Here is a 25,114-nt window from a genome sequence, read left to right as displayed (position 1 = left end):
CCAGAAGTACCTGAGAGCAAGACCTACGTCTGGATCCCAGCTCAAGCACCCACCCTCTCGCTCTCTCTGTGTATCTCATCCTCATGTTGCTTACCACCCGCTCTGCTTCCTAGAGAACTGTCGCCCTCCTTGCTCTTTCTCTCTTTTCATCCTTCCACGTAATTGCCCTCACTGAAACTTGGCTCACCCACTCCCACACTGCCCCAATGGTGGGCCTCTCCCTTGGAGTCCTTGGCTTGTTCTATGCTCCTCACCCTTCCTGATCATGGTGGTGTTGACCCTGTGCCCACCCACTGGTTCTTCTACCTTTTATGCACTACCCTGCTTAAAATTGTGTGGCTATATTCCGTCTCAGATCAACCCTATTTCCCTAGAATTGAAAAACCATTCATCTCATTTCAGAATGGCACATGGCATTTTGAGCTTTTCAGTGTAGAACAAACAGATCAACATACAGATTAAGCAGAACATACTGCTTAAAAGTATTGTGGTTGAAATTCACATCCCACTGAAATCATTTTATTGACTATTAGTATCCCTTTAGGAAAGTACTAGAATCAAGTCCGTCTTCATATAATGTACAAATGAAATGGGCATTCTTACTGTTGGCGTAGCTGACGACAGTTCTCAATGTGGGCAGTACTATTCTGATGCTGAATCCAGTCCTACAGAAGGAAAAGCCATAAATCATAGTTATAAGTATTTTATTATTGTTATTAGAATGACATTTACACCCCCGCTTTCCTCCATGCAGCTCATGGTAGTATACATGGATTTCTCATGCCCTCTGCCACCATTTGCCCTTATAACCATGTTGTGTTATATACTCAGGTTGTCCAAAACTCATAAGACAAGCCTAAGATTTCTTCTATCAAGATGATCTACAGTGTAGTGTTGTCTGATGTCAAGATATGCAATATGCTGCTGTTCTGTGTTAATTCAAAGCTGCCAAATTAATGGCCTCTGAACTGCATACAGAACAGAATTGGGGTATTTTGGTCTTCCAAGTACTCTTTACATTGGCCCAGAAGGAACCAAATATGGACAGAAAAGCCATAATTCTTAGAGGGGAAAGAAGAGAGAGAAAAGCAAACCCAAATCCAGCTGCCATGGCGTTGTGATGCATTCTCCTGGAAAAAAGAGCAATGCAGAACTATTCTGCCCACTTGTCCCAGCATTAGTCACCATACAGACAACTGGGATAGCACTACATGGGCACGTCAGCAGCAGCGACTTGGGAAGAACAATGGGGGAACATCACAACCTATATAGCTTGACTACAATCGGTATCTTTATAATAGAGGTAAAAGAAAAGTGTTTCAACATAAAGAGCTGCAAAGACACAACTCCCCCTTTTAAACTACATACCTGCAGGTATAGGGTGGTATACAAATAAAAATAATAATAAATAATAAAAATAATGGTCTATGCATTTGAAGGTTTGCAGTGCTGCACAATAAAAGTATTCTGTGCTGCTACATTACGGTGGTCTGCGGACATCTGTAAGGCTTTTATTTTTCTGGGAGCCGTCAAGTCCCCCCAAAATATAAGCCTAAAAACGTAAACAGCAACCAGTCATTTTAGTAACAGCAGCACCTGAAAGTGTGGTGTTCACATGGAAACATTATTTTGGGCTCTCGCATCTGTTAAGCTCCCTTCTCTGAATGTTTTTAAAACCCAAACTTTTGTCTCAGGAATCACAAAACCTCCTGCTTCAGAAGGCCTTTGCTGCCCATAGAACATTATTATATTATTCCATTAAATATTAAAAAGAGGCTAAAATTCATGTTCTGCACCAAAAAATTATGAATGGGTGGGGAAAGGAACCTAAACAATTCAGTAAACAACTAACTTGTATGCAGAATGCAAGAGAATAGAAAAACATTGAATAAATTACACTCACGTTCTGCTTAGCGTGTAGAGTAAGCAACAGGCAACAGAATTATTTATTTCGTACAAAGTTTTTCTGTCCCAAACCAATTCCCATATTGCAGTATTTATTCTGTTTTTAGGCATCTGCAAAGACTGATCCAGAGTCAATAGAGCAGGAGACTCTTAATCTAGTGGCGTAGCGTGGGTTGCCAGCACCCGGGGCAAGGCAAGTAATTTGCACGCTCTAACCCGTGGATTTGCGCCCCCTAACCCTAATCCCCAGATGTTCGCCCGGTGCAGCCGGGCCCCCCGCACCCCCACGCTACGCCACTGTCTTAATCTCAGGGCCATGGGTTCGAGCCCCACGTTGGACAAAAAGATTACGGCCCTGCAGTGGGTTGGACTAGATGGTGGTCCCTCGTGGTCCCTTCCCATTCTACAGTTTTATGATTGTATGACTTATTTTCCGCACTCTCACGCCCTTAAAAGGATTTTGAGTAAGTAAGAAATATAAACTTGGAGACATGAACATCTGCAATGCATATAATTCAGAACCCCACCATTGTGCAGTTAAACACAATTTACAAAACTCAATTTATTACACAGCCTGAGCTAATGGATTAAGATTCTATGAACGAAAATCTAGAATTGGTTGGGATAGTAACACACAGTTTGAGGTGGACACAAAGCACATTAAGAGAAACAGAAATTTGATACAGAAGAAAAGTTTAAAAACTCTGTAACTGAGTAATTCCCTAAGGACAAAATTATAATCACACTAACAGTACATTCCTTCTTAACTCAGTGGGACATATTTTTGAGTAACTGCACATTGGTAAATTACCTATGGCCGGCCTTCAATCCTTTGGAATTTGAAAACGCAAAACACGGCACTAAGTACTTATAGCCTTCTTATGATTGTTGGGAGGAACAAATGAATGCAACCATGCTATGCCCTTGAGATGCTTAGGGCAAGAGGGGAAGAGCCGGAGAAATACACTGAATTTTGTGATAATGTCTAGTGCAATCTATTTCAGAATTAAGCGAAATACAAAAGATGTTTGGAAATCAAAGTCAAATCAATACTGTACATATCTCACTTTGTCTGAATAATACTTCTCTGTGTTGTGGGGTGATCCCCCGCCCACAAAGAAACTATTGTCAGAATCCCATACTTGTAAATGATATTTGGCTCTCCTCTCCCACCCTGTCATTTGGTTCTCTGTCAGGAAGAGAGACTATCAGACAGTCATGATAGTATCTTCTTTGGTATGGAGGATAATATTTCATACAGAGATTATGGACACTGAAATTCTCAAAGCTGCAGGAAATCCCTGGGTTGGATCCAGAGCAAGGAAGTCTCACTTAGGTCCAGTGAAATCAATCTGTAGCATTATTGATAACTTAAGACTTTTGATTTCAATGAGACAGAAAGGAACTTGCTCTGAATCCCATCGTCTTCTTTTTCTAAATCTAGGTGGGCTTTCCTTCTCGTAGTGAATGATTCCTCATCAGCCATGTGTAGTCAACTCAGGAGCTCTGCCCATACTGCTAGATTCCTCTTTAAACTTTTATCCAGGCCTATTCAAGAATAATTTGTGCCAAGTTAATTGGGAGATAATCTCAGGTAAGCATGTAGAGGATTGCAGCCCAAGACAACTTAAATGTAGTTGTGTTAACCTGAAGCTTTCAAACCTTACTTGAACTTAAGGTATCAAGGGTCAAACAAGTAGTTAGATGCATCAGCTAAGAAAATTTAACTAATGCTTCTGTATAACTTATTTTGTTCTATCATCCTTATGCTACATTCTAAGACTATAATAAATGCTTTCTTTACCAATGTTTCTGACTGGACTGCAACCTTAATCCACTGTCTACTTTAAGCCCAACTTCCTTTGATCCCAGAAGCTACAAAAGCAAGTTTAATTATAGACAGAGGAAACAGTAGAGGGAACAGAGAATCCAAAGCCAAATGAGAACATGTCTATCATAAGGCAGCTTTTACAGGTGAAACCTGCAGAAATAGCCAGTCACATTGTGCAAATCAGACACACGCAGTATTTATTCCCAAGCTTCTTGATTGTTGGACATCTTACGGGAATAAAATCTACAGATACCCAGAAGTCAATTAAACCCAGTACATAGAACACGTTGTGTACAAATGTATGTAATCGTGAGGGTGGGGAATGACTCACCTTCAAATGTCTACATTCTATATTACACAGAGAACACACATGTGGAAATATTCTTGGAGATGCAGCATAGTAATCATTCATCATCGATGGAGTTGGCAATCTCTTCAGCTTCTGGGCATCTGCCTGTGAAAAAACTGGAAGCCAAGAGGCTTTCACCACACCAAAAGCAGTCTCAATAGGAGGTTTCTTGTGGATTTTTGTCTGGCCACTGGCAGGTCCAGGTGGAACATCAGAAGGATGAGCCCTGGATTCATGGTGAATCCTATCATGCCGGTTTACACCCTCAAGCATGTCAGGTGCAAAAGGGGGTGGCGGCTGGTTCATAGTTGGAGGTGGTTGGTTCACAGGCGGCATCATGGGCTGAGGAACAGTTGGCGGAGGCAAAGTCTGCGGGGCAACAGGAGGCATCCCAGGCAATGCTGGCATCCCAGACATGGATGGTACCACGGGAGGCATCATGGGCGGTGGTGCTGGAGGCATCCCGGCTCCTGCTGGAGGGAGGCCTAGCCCTGGCCCCTTGCTGGAAGCATCCATGGGGAAAAAGGACTGCGTACTTGATGTGCTTCTCTGGAATCCCATCTTTCGTATCAGCTCTTCTACCGCATTCATTTGACTACTGGTTACACCAGAGGGCGCCGAAGACACGAGAGTCGTCTGCTGTGCTGGAAATCCTTTCATGTTCCCCTCAGTTGATGCATCAGAATTGTAGACTTTGACATCAAGAGGAGTTTCAGTATATTCATACTTGCTTTCATGCCCGTAATCAATTACCTTGCTCTTCACCATGGTACCATGACCATCGTCACTGTGAAACATTTCCTTTTCTCTGCTCTCAGGAGGTAAACCTGGTAACGGATGAGTCATTTTGCGCATTCGGATGTCCCTCAAAATTAAAGGCATGTTTTCTGGTGTCAGCTGATCATCCGGATACCGACTAAGTTCCTCCAAGTCTTCATTAGATAAGCCAAAGCTTGCTAAGATACTGGAAGCACTCTCGGTTGTATAACGGTTCTGGATACGTGTGGCTTGTTGTGCAAACTTTCCTGAAGTGATCTGGCCACTATTTACAGGCGGAAATGGATTGTCCCAGTGAGTAGCACATCCCTCTTCCCTCTGGTGCCGCTCTTGTCTAGGATCCATTCCATGTTGCGTGACCTGAACATTTGGCCTTGGGAATCTTGCCCTCATTTCTGGTTCCATGACCCTTTGAGGCATTCTGGGAGGAGCAGGCGGGTGTTGCCTTTGGAGACCCTCCGGTCCAGGTCCCGGTCCTGGCCCCAGAAAAGGGCCACGCGGCATTGGACCAGGTGCATTGGGTCCCCTTGGCCTTGGAGGCATGTTTCCTCTAGGGTTAAACATGGCAATTTTCAGAAATGCTTCATTTAACAAAGCATAAGATGCTATAGAATGGGTTGAAGCTACCGAGTTCAACTGGTGAAAAGCCAACTGTGTCTTAATCTGAGCAAGCTGCAAAGGAGGAGGAGGAGGAGGGCCCAACAAAAGTGGGCTGGCAATGCCAAGGTTCAGAGAATTCACAAAAGGTGCAAAATTTTCCAAGAACACCACAAAGCTGAAAGTTAAACACACAAAAATTAGATTACATTTATCTTTAATCTACTTTCTAAAATGGTTCTACTGCCTGTAAGTAAATTGTTTGAAAAACACAAGTTTCGTTTTTTTCTCACTAACAACTTGTTTTAGCAAAGGGATTGGGGGTTTTACTCACTTGTTAACTGAAAGTCATTTCATATGTGTTTCAACGCACTACAACCTTTGAATTCAAAAGGCTTTATATCCCACTCTAAACCAACCATGCAAACAAGCATTTTCAATTGAAAACCCATGTGATTTTAATGCATTCTAGCGACATATCAAGTGTAATTTAATTAGGCCGTTAGAAAGATAATAATTTGCACTACAATGATATGCAGAGTTACTAGGCAGCAAGTTCCATTCAGTTCAATGTGACTTACTTCCAAGTAATAAGGTAAAGGATTGTCCTATAAAAGAATGTATTTGACAATGAAGATGTGCTACAACCACTATTTATGTGACCTCGTCAACTAACAAAACTAGAGGATATTTGAAACTTTGTGGCAAGAGCTACATACAATTTCCCAACTAAATGGCTTCAATCATTTCAACACAGAAATTACTTAAAGATACTATGTGGGCAGGGGAAAATCCCAGAAGAGTACAGAAAGGGCATTAACAGACCACCTGGTCCATCCCCCTTGCAGGACCCATAGCAAGTAAGTTGTCAAACTGCCACCGGTCTCAGTAATCTATATTAGTGACATATCAGTCTTTAGAAAATTCTTCTGAAGGTTTACGTACCACTGATATCCGATAAAATTTCATAGCCTTCCATCAGAAGATTCTAGCCTTACTATGTCCCAAAACCTTTTCTTTCTTAGACCAGACATGTTACACACCAGAGGTGTCAACCTGTGCCCAAGATCGAGGTGGCCCAGCGTGTGTGTGACATCGTGCGCTCAGAACGCATCGTGCTCATGTGAGGTCATACACGTGACAGGCGTTACACATGCAAAGTCGCGTCGCCAGGAGGGGCCCAGTGGGAAGCCCAGCGCAGCGCGGCATCAATGGCTAGCAATTCCTCCTCTCTCTCGCTCAGGAGGAGCCTGCCACTGAAGCCGCACCCCATTTGGCTTCGCGCTTTGCCTCCTCCACCCCAACATTCAGGAGGCCTGGCCCCCTCCCAACAGATTTCGAGGGAGCCAAAGACACCGCAGCCCCATAGAGTTGCTGCGCATGTTACAAACAGTTAATGTTTTCAAACAGGCATTAAACAGAAATGTGAAGGCCCATGAGAAAACTGTTTTCTTCACACACAATATTCTTCCAGCTTCCGCATCTAATGAAAGAAACTGATGAATTGGGAAATACACCAACACAATTGAAGAACAAACATGTACAGTGGTGCCCCGCAAGACGAACGCCTCGCAAGACGAAAAACCCGCTAGACAAAAGGGTTTTCCGTTTTGGAGGCGCTTCGCAAAACGAATTACCCTATGGGGTTGCTTCGCAAGACGAAAAAAATCTTGCACCCCCCCGCGGGGGTTTTTCGCTTTTTTCGCCCTTTTCTTAAGCCGCTAAGCTGCTTATCAACTGTTCCGCTGATAAGTCGCTTAACAGCTGATCGCTGGAAGCCGCTTGACAGTTGTAGCGCTAATCCGCTAAGCTGTCAATGGGCTTGCTTCGCAAGATGAAAAAACCGCTAGACGAAGAGAATCGCGGAACGAATTCATTTCGTCTAGCGAGGCACCACTGTAAAAGTTGATAAACCCATTTCTATTTGTGCAAAGTTAATAAATACTGCATACATTCTCTGGGGAAAGGAAACAAAAATTTTCTAGTTTTCTGTGAAGCAAAAGTAGTTGTCGCTCCAAATGTTCAGCCCCTGCAGCATTTTTGCTAAATCATCACTCATTCATACCATATTAAAGCAAAACAAATAACCACCTAGCTGAGAGCAGTGCAACATCCCCCAGCAAAGTGTGCTTATTTATCTAAGGAATCAAGTGCTGCACCTCTATCTGGCATTCCCTACAAGGAGCTCAAAGTGGCCTCCTCTGTTCTTCCCCTTCACTTCTCCTCCAAGAAAGCTGGTGAGGAGGGTTAAGCAGTGAGAGAGACACTGGCCCAGGACCACCTGTTGCGCTTCATGGAGGAACAGCAGCGCTAATCTCGGTCCCCCCATCCTAGCCCAACACAATAACCACTAAACCACACTATTCCTGAATATTATCACAAAATAGTCAAACGTATTTTACCTCAACATATGCATTTCTAAACATATTTTACATTTTTTAATGTGTTCTAAGATGCTTGGAGACCTTTGGGTCATACCAATGAATAATACTAATACTATCCCAAAATATTATTATATGTGTTTTAGTATTTTAAGCCAAGTACTGCACCATAAAATTCAGATAAATGCAAAATCTGAAGTATATAAGTATGTTTCAATCTGTGTTTCAGTCAGGGACGTGAGAATTGGATTAGTCTGCTTAAGAATGCAGAGCAGGGGCAAATTCACCTCTAGACCTGTGCAGTATTGTGATGAGAGCAGCACAATTTTGCTTCCACCTCGTGGCCTATATTAGCAGTACTATTCAGTTTAATGAAGTCCACCATAAATTCATGGCTTAGAAGATCTTCAAATATCCACCATAGTTGCAGCATCAACCCCAGCTCAGAAACAAGACTTTTTAAAGAAACATGTAGCAGTTACTTGTTGGATTTTCCAAGGGGACACACAATAAAACACTGCAGTGCTTTCTGTTCAGTGTTCTAACCCAGTTTTAGGATACTCCATTCCCACACACAGCACAGAATCATAGAATTGTAGAGTTGGAAGGGACATTTGAGGGTCATCTAGTCCAACCCCCTGCAATGCAGTAATCTCAATTAAAGAATCCCCGATAGGTGCCCAATCAACCTATGCTTAGAAAACTCCAAGAAAGGAGTCCACTACTTTCTGAGGAATTCCGTTCCACAATGCTTACCGTCAGAAAGTTCTTCCTGATGTTAATTCAGAATCTCCTCTCTTGTAACTTGAATCAATTGTTTTGGGTCCTACTATCCAGAGCAGCAAAAAGCAAGCTTGCTCCATTTTCCATGTGAAAGCCCTTTAGATATTGGAAGATGGTGATCAAATGCTATGAATTACTCTCTCCTTTGAAGCGGGCCAAATGCATTTTAAGACAAGATTTTTATGTTTAAAAATCTTCAAAGGCCATTTAAAGCATTAGGGCCATTTAAAGACATACAAAACAATCAAATCAAAGATGCATTTCTGCACCCAGAAGGCTATCAGCACTGAGAAAAGCATACAGGTCTTTTTGTTGCCTGTGAATGACCTCTTGCCTCTTTTTCTCTAGCGATGTCTATTTTCAAATTTTAAGACCAGAAGAGGCACAGCATCATTTAGCAGAGTTCCAGGGAAAGGAGGGAACTCATTTTCTGCCTTTCCCTGCTGCCTTTAAAAGCCTGTTGCTAGCAATCAGTTGCCACACGGCCACGGCTTCCACCTACTGAACTATGAATATGACTGGTATTAGGCAGGTGCCTTCACTGCATCCCGTTGGGCGCCTGCTTTTGTTTAGACAAGCCTGCCCCAATATTTACAGTGATGATGAAAGATGTTTTAATATGTTTTTAGCTTTAGGGTGATTTTAATTTTCTGAATGTTTTACATGATTGGTTTTTTAATAAACAATTTTATTGTTTTATATTTTTTGTAAACCACTTTGTGGCTTTCTCTCACAATCAAGCAGCGTATACATTTTATGAAATGAACCAATGAAATTAAGTGTGGGAAGTTGCAGTCATATATAACGAGCAAGTTTAAGACTAGATAAAGCACAAAAGGGTTGAGACCACAGAATTGTATTCCGAGACTCAGTTGGCCACCTGGAAGGAAGTTAACTTTCCTGCTTTGTTCATTCTCTTTCACCATGTGAACTCACCAAGAGAGAACATGCTCAGACCGCACACGCAGAAATATCTTTCTTTATTCTGTAAACCCAAGATTTCTACCTGTAAGTTACCGCAAGGATCAAATGTTGACCAATTCTAAAGAAGTTCAATTCAGTAAGTTACATTGACAATGAACGTTGTTTGACAATCTGGACCACCTCCGTCACAGTGAGAGGTCAGCCAGGATCTGGCAAGCAAAGAAAGCCCAAGGTTTCCTCCAGGCTCAAGATCTGCCGAAGAGGGCATGAACTCTGGCTTCCTGTCCAGCCTCAAGTTCACCAAGTGACTAACATTTTGTTTTGCTCTGCACGTCTCAGATGCAGAGCCATGGTAAGGCTCCTTCTCCTGGTCTACACCGAAGGCAAAAGCACATGTGCTTCAGGAACATATAACCAGGCAGGTGTGGAAGTAGCACTGGGGGATGCCATTTTCTGAAGTCGTACCTGGCTCAAAGCATCCAAGTGACGAGAGAAACCCCTTGAGCACCACAGCCTCAACCCAGAAGCAGCCAGCCAGCAGCTCCCACACCAAACAAGTCCACCCTCCAGCCTCCCTCACCTCAGCTCCGCGCATGAGATGCTGCCACCATGATAATAAAATTTCAACATATTGAAAAGCAACCGGGGGAGGGGGGGAAAGCATGTGAGACCCATTTCCACTAGCGAATGAGGTTTTGATCTGGGGAGTGCAAACCACATGCCAAGAACTGAAACATTCAGTTACATGCGAGAAGCCACAGGAAATTTCTTCACAGATTTTATGGGCTCTTAACTTAGCTTGGCAGATTTTGCAGGACTGTACTATGAACATAGTAAATTATACGGAGTCTAGAGAGCTGATCCATCTAGTGCAGTATTGCCTATAATAACTAGCAATGGCTTGCTAGGGCTGCCTTCCTGCCCTATCTTGAAATACCAGGGATATACAAGGCAGATGCTCTATTCCTAAGCTATGGCCTTTCTGTACAGTATAATATGCTAAAGAGTAAACGGAGTACTAGGAGCACCAGACCCATGTTGATAACCAAAGCTGGTCCTGTTCTGGCCTGTCAGAAACAAACCTTGCAGCTTCCTTAATGTAAGAAACTAAGACAGCTTATAAGTTTGCTGTAAAATGTCATGTGTATTGAAGGTACTACAGAAAAACCACCAAAGCTCACTAGCGTTTCCTGTGTTTAAGATCAGCCTAGGCCAAAGAAGCAGTAAAGCAGCTCTTGTCGCTTCAGATAAGAGTCCTGATTTGTGAAAGCTGGCCTGGGAGGTGTTTTGGCAGAAGGGTGAGGGCTAAATACCTGGGGGGGGGGGGAGAAGTTACAAGCACTGTCCAGTTTGTGCAGAATATCAGCATGTAGGGCGAGTGGACTCTAGACTCGTCCCTGGAAATACCAGCGTGATGGGAATTAGGGACACAACAAAAGCTGAACAAACTGCCCCGTGATCTTTGGACGGAGGGCGGTACATAAATTTAATGAAAAGCAGCCAAAGGGGCCCCATCTCAGTCAGCCTCATGCTCTCCACTAGATGCCCCAGTGGGAAGAAACTCAAAGGCAGGACCTGGAAGAAGAAGCAAAGGCAACCCCCCCCCCCCAATTCCCAGGTAGGCAACATATGGAAGGAAGGACCAAGAAGCCCAGAGATTTCCCTCTCCCACCTGGCTTCCTTCTCCAATAGCTGCCTTTCCCCAGCTGCCACCTTCCCCCAGGTGCCTTAGGCGACAGGCAACTTTCACGAGGGGCAAGAGTCACAGTTTTTTCTTTGTCTTTTCTGCAAGATATGCATGGATCCTGGCTAGGGAGTTCGTGTCGCACGTGACACGGGTGCCCAAAACAAAGCCTGCAAAGGGGAGACGGATTGGGGATGTATACAGTGTGGGAATAAATGCAGAACCAGAGGAAGCCGCAAGGATGGAAGCCAATAAGAATACTAATATTAATAATTATAACAACATAGTGTTGTTCACAGGGCAGGTGGAGATGTAACATCGCACGAGGCACTCACTTGCCCCCCCCAAGAGGGGAGGGTTTCGGTGGAGACTTATTATTATTAATCAATGCTTTTTTCTAAAAAAAATGTTTAGGGGGTACTCTCATTTTCCCACTCATATTCAAATACTGCCCCTCAATGAAGCCAAACTTAGATTCACAACATGTTTAGAGGTATGCGTACCCCTACATACCCCCAGAAAAAACCACTGTATATAAGTATGCAATTTATTAAACATCTAAAAGTATACTAAGCACATTGCAAAAAATAAGAATGGGCTGCCTCTACCCAAAGATTTTAATCTTCAAAATTCAAGCAAAGGGCCAGTGCTTTTTTTTTCTAAAAAAAAATGTTTAGGAGTACGGTACTCTCATTTTCCTACTCATATTGAAACACTGCCCCTCAATGAGGCCCAACTTAGATTCGCAAAATGTTTAGAAGGCAGTGCTGGATTTACATATAAGCTAAACAAGCTGTAGCTTAGGGTCTCACTCTCTTGGGGGGGCCCAAAAAAATTAAAGGGGGGGGACAGGACGTACATTTCCAAAATATAAGATAAAAACAACAAAAAAATTAAACCGACATACAGCAACAGCGTTTTGTATTGTGTAGGCTCCTATTTGTTCTGTGCAAACGGCTTTAGATACCTACCAGGTCCATAAATTACCATATTGCATCTATTCAACACAAAAAACGGCGGCAATTTGTTTTTGACAAAGGACAGCCGGACATAGAAAGGGTAAATAAAATAAAAACACCTACATACAGCAGCCGTGTTTTGTGTTGTGTAGGCTCCTATTAAATGGCTTGAGCTACCTACCAGGTCCATAAATGACCATAAAGCATCTATTCAACACAAAAAACGGCGACAATTTCTTTTCGACAAAGGACGGCTGCAGACAGAAGGGCCCCGTTGCCTTCAGGCGCTGAGGGCCTCCTCAAACCTCGTTAGCGGCATGTGCAGCCCCCGAAAACCCACCGTGTTGTTGCTGGTTCTTATTGATTCCCACGAATAATATTCTTCCCTCCCCCCCCCCTCACGGCTTCCAGTGGGGGTGGGGGAGGGGGCCATGGCGGCCGAGCGGCGGAGCCTGAGGCCTGAGGCGCCGAGGCCTGCCTCCCCTCCCTCCTCCCCCGCCGGGACCCCGCTCCTCCTGCCCCCCGCCGCCCCCGCTTCACCTCCGCCGGCGCCGCGCTGGGCCTCGGGTCCCGCCTGCGCGGAGGGAGAGAGAGGGACGCTCAAGCCAAGGCCGCGGGCGCCGCGCTGCTCCTTCCTCTCCCGCCTCGCCCCCGACGCGGCCGCTGCTCTGAGGGGAACAAGCGACACGGACGGCGGCGCGGCTCTGCGCATGCGCGCCCGAGGGTTCCCGGATGGGGACGGGGGAAAGGGCCGCTGCGCCTGCGCGGAGGGGAAGGGCCAAAGCAGCAACGGGGAGGTGGCGGGAAAGGGACGGAGCATGCGCGGGACAAAGCCACGCAAGCGCAGTTGGAAACGCTGCAAGGAGGCCCCCGCAGGCTTCCGGATCCCGCAGGGCTCTTCGTCAGGGGCTCGTCCCCGGAGTCAAGGTGCAACAAGGCCGCCTTCTAACTTCGTAGGGGCTTTTGCTGCAAGGATTGGTGCTGCGAGGATATATGTTTCTTATGGCTCAGCCGTATGCAAAGGCCGTATATATACACACAGTGGTACCTCGGGTTACATACGCTTCAGCTTACAGACTCCGCTAACCCAGAAATAGTGCTTCAGGTTAAGAACTTTGCTTCAGGATGAGAACAGAAACTGCGTGGCAGCAGCAGGAAGCCCCATTAGCTAAAGTGGCACCTCAGGTTAAGAACAGCTTCAGGTTAAGAACAGACCTCCGGAACGAATTAAATACTTAACCCGAAGTACCACTGCATATCAAACATAGACAGCATCTTCAAAAGCAAAGACATCACCTTGCCAACAAAGGTCTGTATAGGTAAAGCTCTGGTTTCCCCAGTCGTGATGTATGGAAGTGAGAGCTGGACCATAAAGAAGGCTGATTGCTGAAGAATGGATGCTTTTGAATTCTGGTGCTGGAGGAGACTCTGGAGAGTCCCATGGACTGCAAGAAGATCCAACCTCTCCATTCTGAAGGAAATCAGCCCTGAGTGCTCACTGGAAGGACAGATCCTGAAGCTGAGGCTCCAAGACTTTGGCCACCTCATGAGAAGAGAAGACTCCCTAGAAAAGACCCTGATGCTGGGAAAGATGGAGGCACAAGGAGAAGGGGGCGACAGAGGACGAGATGGTGGGACAGTGTTCTGGAAGCTACCAGCATGAGTTTGACCAAACTGCGGGAGGCCGTGGAAGACAGGAGTGCCTGGCGTGCTCTGGTCCAGGGGGTCACGAAGAGGCAGACACGACTCAACGACTAAACAGCAACAACAACTATATATATATATATATATGCTTTCGTAGATTTTCACGGGTACAGGAATGCAGGTTTTGGTGTCCTCGGGTGTCTTCCCGTGTAAAAGTTGGGGTGTCTAGGCGACGTTTCGACGAGGTCTCACTCGTCATCTTCAGGCTGGTGCTTTCGGCTTCTTGTTACTGGAACAGAGCGGGATCTCAATGTTTGAGTTCCTATAAATACTGTAGAGGGGGTGTGGTGTCTAGCCTCCAATGTTCTGGGCAGAGAGGAAGTTCCCAGGCTAGTGTGCCTTTTCTTCTTTTGTTCCTTAATTACTTGAGAGATACCTTGAGTGATTTCTTGAGTGATATCCTGAGTACCACTTAGGTGGGTCATTAGGTGTGGATTAGTTGCTAAAGTCTTTGTGTCTTGACCTCTTGAACTTTGTGAAGAGTTTTCCTGAGAAGATGGCTGTATTGCACTTAGTTGTGCTTTGGCTTGGCTTCGTGTATAGGGGCGAGCTGTGGTTTTGTGGCTTGTGTCAGCCAGATCTGTGTAGGGATTGCAGGGGGGTGCAGCATCCGGAGGTGCCACCATGGATTGGCTACTGGATGGTGTCAGTAATTCATCTGTGGAGAGGGTCTGGGTTTGGGTCTGGTGTGGTTGATTGGTGTTGGCGTTCTGTGTGCCTCTGGATCTGGTGTCAGTTTTTGTGGAGAGGGCTAATTTCCAGATGTCTGGCAAGCGGGATGTGTCGTCACGCTTGTTCATGTTGTGAGGGTGTTTCTCTATCTCGATGGCTTCCATGATTATTCTCTTGTGGTGATGTTCCGTGTTAAAGAGCAATTTGGAATCTGCAAAATTAATTTCGTGTCCTGTTTCTTTCATGTGTTGGAAAAGAGAGACCTCTTCACAAAGTTCAAGAGGTCAAGACACAAAGACTTTAGCAACTAATCCACACCTAATGACCCACCTAAGTGGTACTCAGGATATCACTCAAGAAATCACTCAAGGTATCTCTCAAGTAATTAAGGAACAAAAGAAGAAAAGGCACACTAGCCTGGGAACTTCCTCTCTGCCCAGAACATTGGAGGCTAGACACCACACCCCCTCTACAGTATTTATAGGAACTCAAACATTGAGATCCCGCTCTGTTCCAGTAACAAGAAGCCGAAAGCACCAGCCTGAAGATGACGAGTGAGACCTCGTCGAAACGTCGCCTAGACACCCCAACTTTTACACGGGAAGACACCCGAGGACACCAAAACCTGCATTCCTGTACCCGTGAAAATCTACGAAAGCATATATATATATATATATATATATATATATATATATATATAGTCCAGTAGCACCTTAGAGACCAACTAAGTTTATTCTTGGTATGAGCTTTCGTGTGCATGCACACTTCTTCAGATACCTGTCAGGGTACAGTGGTACCTCTGGATGCAAACAGGATCCATTCCGGAGCCCCATTCGCATCCTGAAGCGAACGCAACCTGCGTGTGTGCGGGTCGCAATTTGCCGCTTCCGCACATGATGTCATTTTGAGCATCTGTGCATGCGCAAGCGGCAAAACCTGGAAGTAACGCATTCCGTTACTTCCGGGTCGCCGCGGAGTGGAACCTGAAAACACTCAACCTGAAGCATATTTAACCTGAGGTAGGGTTTGACCAAACTGCAGGAGGCAGTGGAGGACAGAGGTGCCTGGCGTTCTCTGGTCCATGGGGTCACGAAGAGTCGGACACGACTAAACGACTAAACAACAACAAAGGGCTGTATTTCATACCAAGAACAAACTTAGTTGGTCTCTAAGGTGCTACTGGACATTTTTTTATTTATATATATATTTCTATTGCATCAGACCAACACTGCTACCTACCTGAATCTAGGTTTGCAAAGGTTTCTCTTCTAAAGGCATGAAAATAAGCAGAGCCCACCTGCCCAGCTCCCAACTGAGCCTCCTGCAAATCCCCTGCAACAGCTTCCTCCTGTTTTTCACCAGGAGATGAAAAGCAGACTCCCATCTGTCCTCACACCAGTGTGGTGTAGTGGTTAAGAGCGGTAGTCTCGTAATCTGGGGAACCGGGTTCGCGTCTCCGCTCCTCCACATGCAGCTGCTGGGTGACCTTGGGCTAGTCACACTTCTCTGAAGTCTCTCAGCCTCACTCACTTCACAGAGTGTTTGTTGTGGGGGAGGAAGGGAAAGGAGAATGTTAGCCACTTTGAGACTCCTTAAAGGGAGTGAAAGGCGGGATATCAAATTCAAACACTTCTTCTTCTTCTTCACCCAAGATATTGCGGGGGGGGGGGGGCATTCTTTTCTTAACATGACAAGAAAAAGATGTTCCCTGCATGGTCAAGGTGACACGATTCATACGTGGAAATAAACACACCCACAATCTAAACCAGGCATAGGCAAGCTTGGCCCTCCAGATGTTTTGGGACTACAACTCCCATCATCCCTAGCTAAAAGGACCAGTGGTCAGGGATGGTGGGAATTGTAATCCCAAAACATCTGGAGGGCCAAGGCTGTCTATGCCTGATCTAAACATCTAAATGAGGGGTCAAAGGCCAGCTGCACAAAGAAGACTCCATTCTATTCAACAAAGGGGTTTCAATTGATCAGCCAATTATATGTGCATCTATTTGCACAAGACCTTTAAGAAATATGTTGTTTTTAGATGGTGCAGCTTTAAAGAGCTTTCAGTAACAATGCTGAAAGGCAGGCTATTGCTTTCTATAGGAGCTTTGGGATCCGTCAGATTCTGGGAGAAACAGCCTCATCTAACCAACATGCTTAAGTCTAATTAATGCACAAAGGGGTTAATGCCAGAGTCAACTGTCCTGCCAGGTTTAGCTCACCTCAGGAAGGATTAGGTAATCCAAGATTTTGTTCCTTTTCAGTCTACCAGAGCAGCTCAACATGTAAAGTGATTTTGAGCTGGTTATTGCAGCTCAGACCGCATGGCTCCTATAAGTCATTCTTGTGTTCCTATACCAATAATTTAGGAACTTTCATCACTAAGCCAAGTTTTACTGCCTTGTGTTTTCTGAATGCTGTGATCTTTGGAGAGTTTGTAAGAAAACCATTTCTAACTCAACAAACATGCTAAGGGAGGTGGGGAGTTGTGGAACTCACAAAACCATATTTAAAAGGTCCAGCAGCCTATACAGTGGTTGTTGTTGTTGTTGTTGTTTAGTCGTTTAGTCGTGTCCGACTCTTCGTGACCCCATGGACCAGAGAACGCCAGGCACTCCTGTCTTCCACTGCCTCCTGCAGTTTGGTCAAACTCATGCTGGTAACCTCGAAAACACTATCCAACCATCTCGTCCTCTGCCGTCCCCTTCTCCTTGTGCCCTCCATCTTTCCCAACATCAGGGTCTTCTCCAGGGAGTCTTCTCTTCTCATGAGGTGGCCAAAGTACTGGAGCCTCAGCTTCACAATCTGTCCTTCCAGTGAGCACTCAGGGTTGATTTCCTTCAGTATGGAGAGGTTTGATCTTCTTGCAGTCCATGGGACTCTCAAGAGTCTCCTCCAGCACCATAATTCAAAAGCATCAATTCTTCGGCGATCAGCCTTCTTTATGGTCCAGCTCTCACTTCCATACATCACTACTGGGAAAACCATAGCTTTAACTATACGAACCTTTGTTGGCAAGGTGATGTCTCTACTTCTCAAGATGCTGTCTAGGCCTGTCATTGCCCTTCTCCCAAGAAGCAGGCGTCTTTTAATTTCGTGGCTGCTGTCACCATCTGCAGTGATCATTGAGCCCAAGAAAGTAAAATCTCTCACTACCTCCATTTCTTCCCCTTCTATTTGCCAGGAGGTGATGGGACCAGTGGCCATGATCTTCGTTTTTTTGATGTTGAGCTTCAGACCATATTTTGCGCTCTCCTCTTTCACCCTCATTAAAAGGTTCTTTAATTCCTCACTTTCTGCCATCAAGGTTGTGTCATCTGCATATCTGAGGTTGTTGATATTTCTTCCGGCAATCTTAATTCCGGCTAGGGATTCATCCAGCCTAGCCTTTCGCATGATGAATTCTGCATATAAGTTAAATAAGCAGGGAGACAAAATACAGCCTTGTCGTACTCCTTTCCCAATTTTGAACCAATCAGTTGTTCCATATCCAGTTCTAACTGTAGCTTCTTGTCCCACATAGAGATTTCTCAGGAGACAGATGAGGTGATCTGGCACTCCCATTTCTTTAAGAACTTGCCATAGTTTGCCATGGTCGACACAGTCAAAGGCTTTTGCATAGCCAATGAAGCAAAAGTAGATGTCTTTCTGGAACTCTCTAGCTTTCTCCATAATCCAGCGCATGTTTGCAATTTGGTCTCTGGTTCCTCTGCCTCTTTTAAATCCAGCTTGCACTTCTGGGAGTTCTCGGTCCACATACTGCTTGAGCCTTCCTTGTAGAATTTTAAGCATAACCTTGCTAGCGTGTGAAATGAGTGCAATTGTGCGGTAGTTGGAGCATTCTTTGGCACTGCCCTTCTTTGGGATTGGGATGTAGACTGATCTTCTCCAATCTTCTGGCCACTGCTGAGTTTTCCAAACTTGCTGGCATATTGAGTGTAGCACCTTAACAGCATCATCTTTTAAAAATTTAAATAGTTCAGCTGGAATACCATCACTTCCACTGGCCTTGTTATTTGCAGTGCTTTCTAAGGCCCATTTGACTTCACTTTCCAGGATGTCTGGCTCAAGGTCAGCAACCACACTACCTGGGGTATACGAGACATCCATTTCTTTCTGGTATAATTCCTCTGTGTATTCTTGCCACCTCTTCTTGATGTCTTCTGCTTCTGTTAGGTCCTTTCCACTTTTGTCCTTTATTATGGAAATCTTTGTACGAAATGTTCCTTTCATATCTCCAATTTTCTTGAACAGATCTCTGGTTCTTCCCATTCTATTGCTTTCCTCTATTTCTTTGCATTGCTCGTTTAAGAAGGTCTTCTTGTCTCTCCTTGCTATTCTTTGGAAATCTGCATTCAATTTCCTGTATCTTTCACCATCTCCCTCGCATTTTGCTTGCCTTCTCTCCCCCGCTATTTGTAAGGCCTCATTGGACAGCCACTTTGCTTTCTTGCATTTCCTTTTCATTGGGATGGTTTTCGTTGCTGCCTCCTGTATAATGTTACGAGCCTCCATCCATAGTTCTTCAGGCATTCTGTCCACCAAATCTAAATCCTTAAACCTGTTCCTCACTTCCACTGTGTATTCATAAGGGATTTGACTTAGATTGTATCTTACCGGCCCAGTGGTTTTTCCTACTTTCTTCAGTTTAAGCTTGAATTTTGCTATAAGAAGCTGATGATCTGAGCCACAGTCAGCTCCAGGTCTTGTTTTTGCTGACTGTATAGAGCTTCTCCATCTTTGGCTGCAGAGAATATAATCAATCTGATTTCGATGCTGCCCATCTGGTGATGTCCATGTGTAGAGTCATCTCTTGTGTTGTTGGAAAAGCGTGTTTGTGATGACCAGCTTGTTCTCTTGACAGAACTCTATTAGCCTTTGCCCTGCTTCGTTTTGATCTCCAAGGCCAAACTTTCCAGTTGTTCCTTTTATCTCTTGACTCCCTACTTTAGCATTCCAATCCCCTATAATGAGAAGAACATCCTTCTTTGGTGTCACTTCTATAAGGTCTTGTAAGTCTTCATAGAATTGGTCAATTTCAGTTTCTTCAGCACAAGTAGTTGGTGCATAAACTTGGATTACTGTGATGTTAAAAGGTCTGCCTTGGATTCGTATCGAGATCATTCTATCATTTTTGAGATTGCATCCCAGTACAGCTTTCGCCACTCTTTTGTTGACTATGAGGGCCACTCCATTTCTTTTACGGGTTTCTTGCCCACAGTAGTAGATATGATGGTCATCCGAACTGAATTCACCCATTCCCATCCATTTTAGTTCACTGATGCCCAGGATGTCAATATTTATTCTTGCCATCTCATTTTTGACCACCTCCAACTTACCCAGGTTCATGGTTCTTACATTCCAGGTTCCTATGCAATATTTTTCTTTACAGCATTGGACTTTCCTTTGGTTAAGAACTTAATTCGTTCCGGAGGTCCGTTCTTAACTTGGAGCTGTTCTTAACCTGAGGTACCACTTTAGCTAATGGGGCCTCCCACTGCCACCGTGATGTGATTTCTGCTCTCATCCTGAAGCAAAGTTTTTAACCCAAGGTACTATTTCTGGGTTAGCGGAATCTGTAACCTGAAGCGTCTGTATCCTGAGGTACCACTGTATTTCCATGCTTTATTTTGCTGCCTGTTTTGTGATTTTAAATTGCTGTTCTCTTACCAAAGAGTGTCATGAATTCTACTCAGTATTGATCCAGAGCAGAACTCCAACGTATAGTAAAAATTTAACGTAGAGTAAAAATTTAAACATGTTGCAGGATTCCCCAAAAACAGACCAGAGGCAATTAATATTTCATCCAAGAGAGCTTTACTGCTACTGAAGGCAAATGAGCATAATGGTCATAAATCCCATACATTCAGGATTGGCTGTGTTCATAAAAAATCCAGTTGCAGCAGACATAACATAAATTTATAATAAGACAAAAACCTTAACATTATATAAAGAACACCACACCAGAAGGAAAGATGGGAAAGGGAACAAAACCCAGGCTCCTTCTGGCTTATTATTATAGTCAGCATTGCATTGAAGAAGAGATAACAGGCTCAGTTTAAGCCAGTTGTACTCAGCTTCTCTGAAGCAACAACCCAAACATCAGGAACCTTCTGCTTCTTTCTTTCACACAGAGAAGCTTCCAGAACCCTCTTGAATTAATTAGAATAGGAAAGTTCTCTACACATCAGATCAATACTTTCTGTACCAAGAAATGCAAGCTGACCAAGAGCACTTGCCCCAAACTTGGATCTTGGCATCCAGGGAATTCTCCTTTCTAGCTACCTATTTGGTCCTTGCCCCCAACACAGATCCCAAAAGGCCACTGAGGAAGATCACACATGATCAAAATGTACCTGATTGTTTATTTTATATAAAGTGATCTGCCCTGCCTTTATGCTTCAGAGGGGCTAATAGCAGCTGTAGCCTTTTGCTGTTTTCTAATGAAATTATACCTGCAAACTTTTGCATCACCAGCGCCCTGTTTTTAGTGTTATAAAGCACATCTGCTACAACAGATTACAAAAGTTAAAATCTATTAAGGCCCTGTCCTAGTTTGTAACGTTCAACCTTTTGAATATTATGCATCCCAAATTGCTTGATGCTTCCTTAGGGTCAAAGTGCTGGCTGTGCAAAACTTGCATTAGCTAGAAATGAAATTGAGATGAGGTCTCAGATGAGGTTTGCATCTTGGAAATGTTAAGCTGGCTTTGCTCCGAGAAGTCGGCATAACAGCACTTTCTAGCATTTTTTAGTTTTGCCAGCCTGGTGCTGAAGGGAGTCAGCCTCGGCTTATTCCCAAACAATGAGGTCCCTTTTCCTTTCGAGATTCCTTTTGCGTCTTTCTTGGCTCCAGGAATCAGAATGCAGAACTCTTGAAAACAAATTGGATTCGTGTGCAATCCTAGTGACAAAGGTGTACCAGGAAGCCTGCTCCTTCAGAGGGATTGTGACCGCATCCCAAACCAGTCACTTGCCTGTTTCCAAAACGTAGGAGTGCTTTAGCATCTGGGGGCCAACCATGCCTTTGTCATGCTCCTTGACAGAGATGGGCGCTTAGCTAAAGCCCCTCACCCCACCTCTGTTTCCATGCAAGACACCTTGCAGCAAAGTCAGGGAATTTGTAAGCAGCAGGTGGTCTGGGGACCTGGAGAGCAGATGCCAAAGGAGCCAAAGTTCTCCTTCAGAATGCTCAAGCACAGCAGAATAAAAAGCCCGCTTGGCAGGCTGGACCTCCAAGAGACCAATTCCAAACGGATTGCTTTATTTTTAAAAAAAGCCTTCCATTTTACTCATTGGTTTATTTGTAGCCTAACCTGCTGCTTTTATAGCTTCAGGCATGTATGCATGTATTTTTAAATGGAGAAAGGGAGGCTTTGTGAACTGCAACGTAAAATGTTCCTAAAATATAAACTGCGCCAAGGTTAGATCCCCTCAGTTGTTTTCTCGCTGCCTGCTAAATGCCAAGGTTAAGAGGCTTAGCTCAGCAGCTGCTGAATATGGAGATAGGCAGGCACGATAACGTCAGGCTCACCTTAGATGAAGGAACACTATGAATCCTCACGGCTCACACTCTCCCTCGGGCCCCTTCCCACCTTCCACATCAGGATTTGTCCCCCCCCCCCCCCCGAGCTTCATTCATAGTTATTGGCATCCTTCCATCTCAAGAGACAATGGAGTGTGCCTCTGGGGGTGAAGACACTGCTGGGTCAAGTCAATGGGCTATTTAGTTCAGCATCCTGTTCTTGCAGGGGCCAACCAGATGCTTGGGGAAACGGGGCGTGAAGGCAAGAGCCCTCTCTCCTCCTGCCGCTTCCAGCAACCCACATTCAGAAGCTTTGCTGCCTCCAACCATCCTGGCGAGGAGCCATCTCCTCCGTCCGTTCCTCTAGTCGTCTTTTAAAACCATTGAGGTTGTCACCTTGCCCAAAGAGGCCCATTGCTGTGTGTGCTGCACATCCAAAGTACCTACATTTCTCCTGCGTGGGGGATTTGAAATAACTATAAAAAGTGGCACTCCTTTCCCCACTTGTTGGTACTTTCGAGAAGGTCCAAAGCAGGTGTCTGGAGACACATTTCACAATATGTATCAAAGCAGCTATCCGATTTTTAATATCCCTTTTAAAAAGTGTTTTAGTATACAGCATGCCTCCCCAAGCTCCGAGCTGTGCGAGGTTCCAGGTGCTTCCCCAGGGTTCGCGTTTCCTTTTGGAAATGAGGCACAGCAGAGACTGCGGCATCTTTAGGATATACGGTTTATTTACACACACACACACACCCGATCCTACAATGGAGTGGCTCACAGCATCAGCGCCCAGAAGGCCTTGCTTCTCTCATCGTCGTAAAATCACAGAATTGAATAGTTGGAAGGGACCCAAGGGTCATCCAGTCCAACCCCCGGACATACGGGTATGACAATGTCACCATGAAGTCCCTCACGGTGCCTCACCACAGGGTGGGGGGGGAGTGCAGAAGGTGGAGAAACCGGCAGCTGAGCAAGGGCTAAGCCCCGGAAGCCCTCCTGCATTGAGCAGCAGCAGCAGAGAAAGCCCCACAGTGCTCTTTAGCTGCAGCTTCTCCCCCTTCCTGACCTCCATGCTCCAACTGAGCCTTCCTCTGCAAGTAACCCCCCCCCCCCAGGCCAGGAAGAGAAGCGGAGCTCTTCCAGGTGACACGGTGCTTCACCAAGCCAAATGAAACCCACCCACCTTCAAAAAATCACAACATATAATAATAATAATAATAATTTAATAATTTATTATTTATACCCCGCCCATCTGGCTGGGTTTCCCCAGCCAATCTGGGCGGCTTCCAACAAAGTATTAAAATACAGTAGTCTGTTAAACATTAAAAGCTTCCCTAAAGAGGGCTGCCTTCAGATGTCTTCTAAAAGTCTGGTAGTTGTTCTTCTCTTTGACACCTGGTGGGAGGGTGTTCCACAAGGCGGGTGCCACTACCGAGAAGGCCCTCTGCCTGGAACTGCCAGAAGGCCCTCGGAACTGGACCTCAGTGTGAATTCCATCCCCGCTTAAAAAAACCCAAACAGCATTGCAAAGGAAAGAGAGTCCTGTAACACTCCCAGAAAAGTCCCGAGTGGGAAGGGGCCTCGGCTGTCCCAGCTCATCCTCCAGGTGGTGGTGGGAGCAGCAGGATTGTCAGGGCTGAGTCAGTATGTTCGAGTTCCATGGATGTGGGAGAGAACTTCAGGGTAGAGAAGAGGGCACGGTGCCTGAGGGAGAGGGAGCTGGAGAAGCAGGCGAAGGAAGGGCAGTGTCTTCAGGCGTAGAGGGCCAGGAAGAGGCTGCTAGCAAGCCAACAGCTCCACAGGGACAAGGGTTAAGTTAAGTTCTGGATCAGAGACTGGCGAGAGATTTATGACGGCTCTCGTGAGGTGCATGGACAAGAGGAAACTTGAAAGGCGGGGCGATATATTCCCGCATTTTATGAGGTGTTGGCGGTGTAAGCGGAGTGACTCTGATTCCACAGGGAGGGTGCCACTACCGAGAAGGCCCTCTGCCTGGTTCCCTGTAACTTGGCTTCTCGCAGTGAGGGAACCGCCAGAAGACCCTCGGCGCTGGACCTCAGTGTCCGGGCAGAACCATGGGGGTGGAGACGCTCCTTCAGGTATACTGGACCGAGGCCGTTTAGGGCTTTAAAGGTCAGCACCAACACTTTAAATTGTGCTCGGAAACGTACTGGGAGCCAATGTAGGTCTTTCAAGACCGGTGTTATATGGTCTCTGGCTGCTGCGTTCTGGATTAGTTGTGGTTTCCGGGTCACCTTCAAAGGTAGCCCCACGTAGAGCGCATTGCAGTAGTCCAAGCGGGAGATAAACAGAGCATGCACCACTCTGGCGAGGCAGTCCACAGGCAGATAGGGTCTCAGTCTGCGTACAAGATGGAGCTGGTACACAGCTGCCCTGGACACGGATTTAACCTGTGCCTCCATGGACAGCTGTGAGTCCAAAATGACTCCCAGGCTGTGCACCTGGTCCTTCAGGGGCACAGTTACCCCATTCAGGACCAGGGAATCCTCCACACCTGCCCGCCTCCTGTCCCCCAGAAACAGTACTTCTGTCTTGTCAGGATTCAATCTCAATCTGTTAGCCGCCATCCATCCTCCAACCGCCTCCAGACACTCACACAGGACCGTCACCACCTTCACTGGTTCTGATTTGAAAGAGAGGTAGAGCTGGGTATCATCCGCATACTGATGAACACCCAGCCCAAACCCCCTGATGATCTCTCCCAGCGGCTGCATGTAAATGTTGAAAAGCATGGGGGAGAGGACAGAACCCTGAGGCACCCCACAAGTGAGAGCCCAGGGGTCTGAACACTCATCCCCCACCACCACTTTCTGAACACGGCCCAGGAGGAAGGAGCGGAACCACTGTATGACAGTGCCCCCAGCTCCCAGCCCCTCACAACGGTCCAGAAGGATGTTATGGTCGATGGTATCAAACGCCGCTGAGAGATCCAGCAGAACTAGGAAACAGCTCTCACCTTTGTCCCTAGCCCGCCGGAGATCATTAACCAGCGCGACCAAGAC

The 25,114-nt window shown here is 45.6% G+C and overlaps 1 protein-coding gene and 1 long non-coding RNA gene across 4 annotated transcripts in view; one reads left to right on the top strand and one right to left on the bottom strand.

The window, feature by feature from the left end:
• Positions 1–25,114, top strand: part of LOC310853040 — a 484,331-nt gene that overhangs the window by 306,644 nt on the left and 152,573 nt on the right. The gene's annotated exons all lie outside the window — the stretch shown is intronic.
• The window catches only part of ZNF638 (zinc finger protein 638), a 68,358-nt gene that overhangs the window by 29,354 nt on the left and 13,890 nt on the right, over positions 1–25,114 (bottom strand). For all 3 annotated transcript variants that reach the window (XM_083757034.1, XM_083757035.1, XM_083757036.1), the window contains exons 2-3: positions 4,068–5,637; positions 604–665 (exon numbers count right to left, since the gene is read on the bottom strand). In XM_083757034.1, coding sequence (XP_083613160.1) covers positions 604–665; positions 4,068–5,637 — 1,632 coding nt within the window. The remainder of the gene's footprint in view (positions 1–603; positions 666–4,067; positions 5,638–25,114) is intronic.

Source organism: Podarcis gaigeae, assembly GCF_964106915.1.
Source record: "Podarcis gaigeae genome assembly, chromosome: 9".
NCBI lineage: Eukaryota > Metazoa > Chordata > Lepidosauria > Squamata > Lacertidae > Podarcis > Podarcis gaigeae.
The sequence above is the reverse complement of the archived record's forward strand: the minus strand, read 5'-3'. Positions and strand labels throughout refer to the sequence as shown.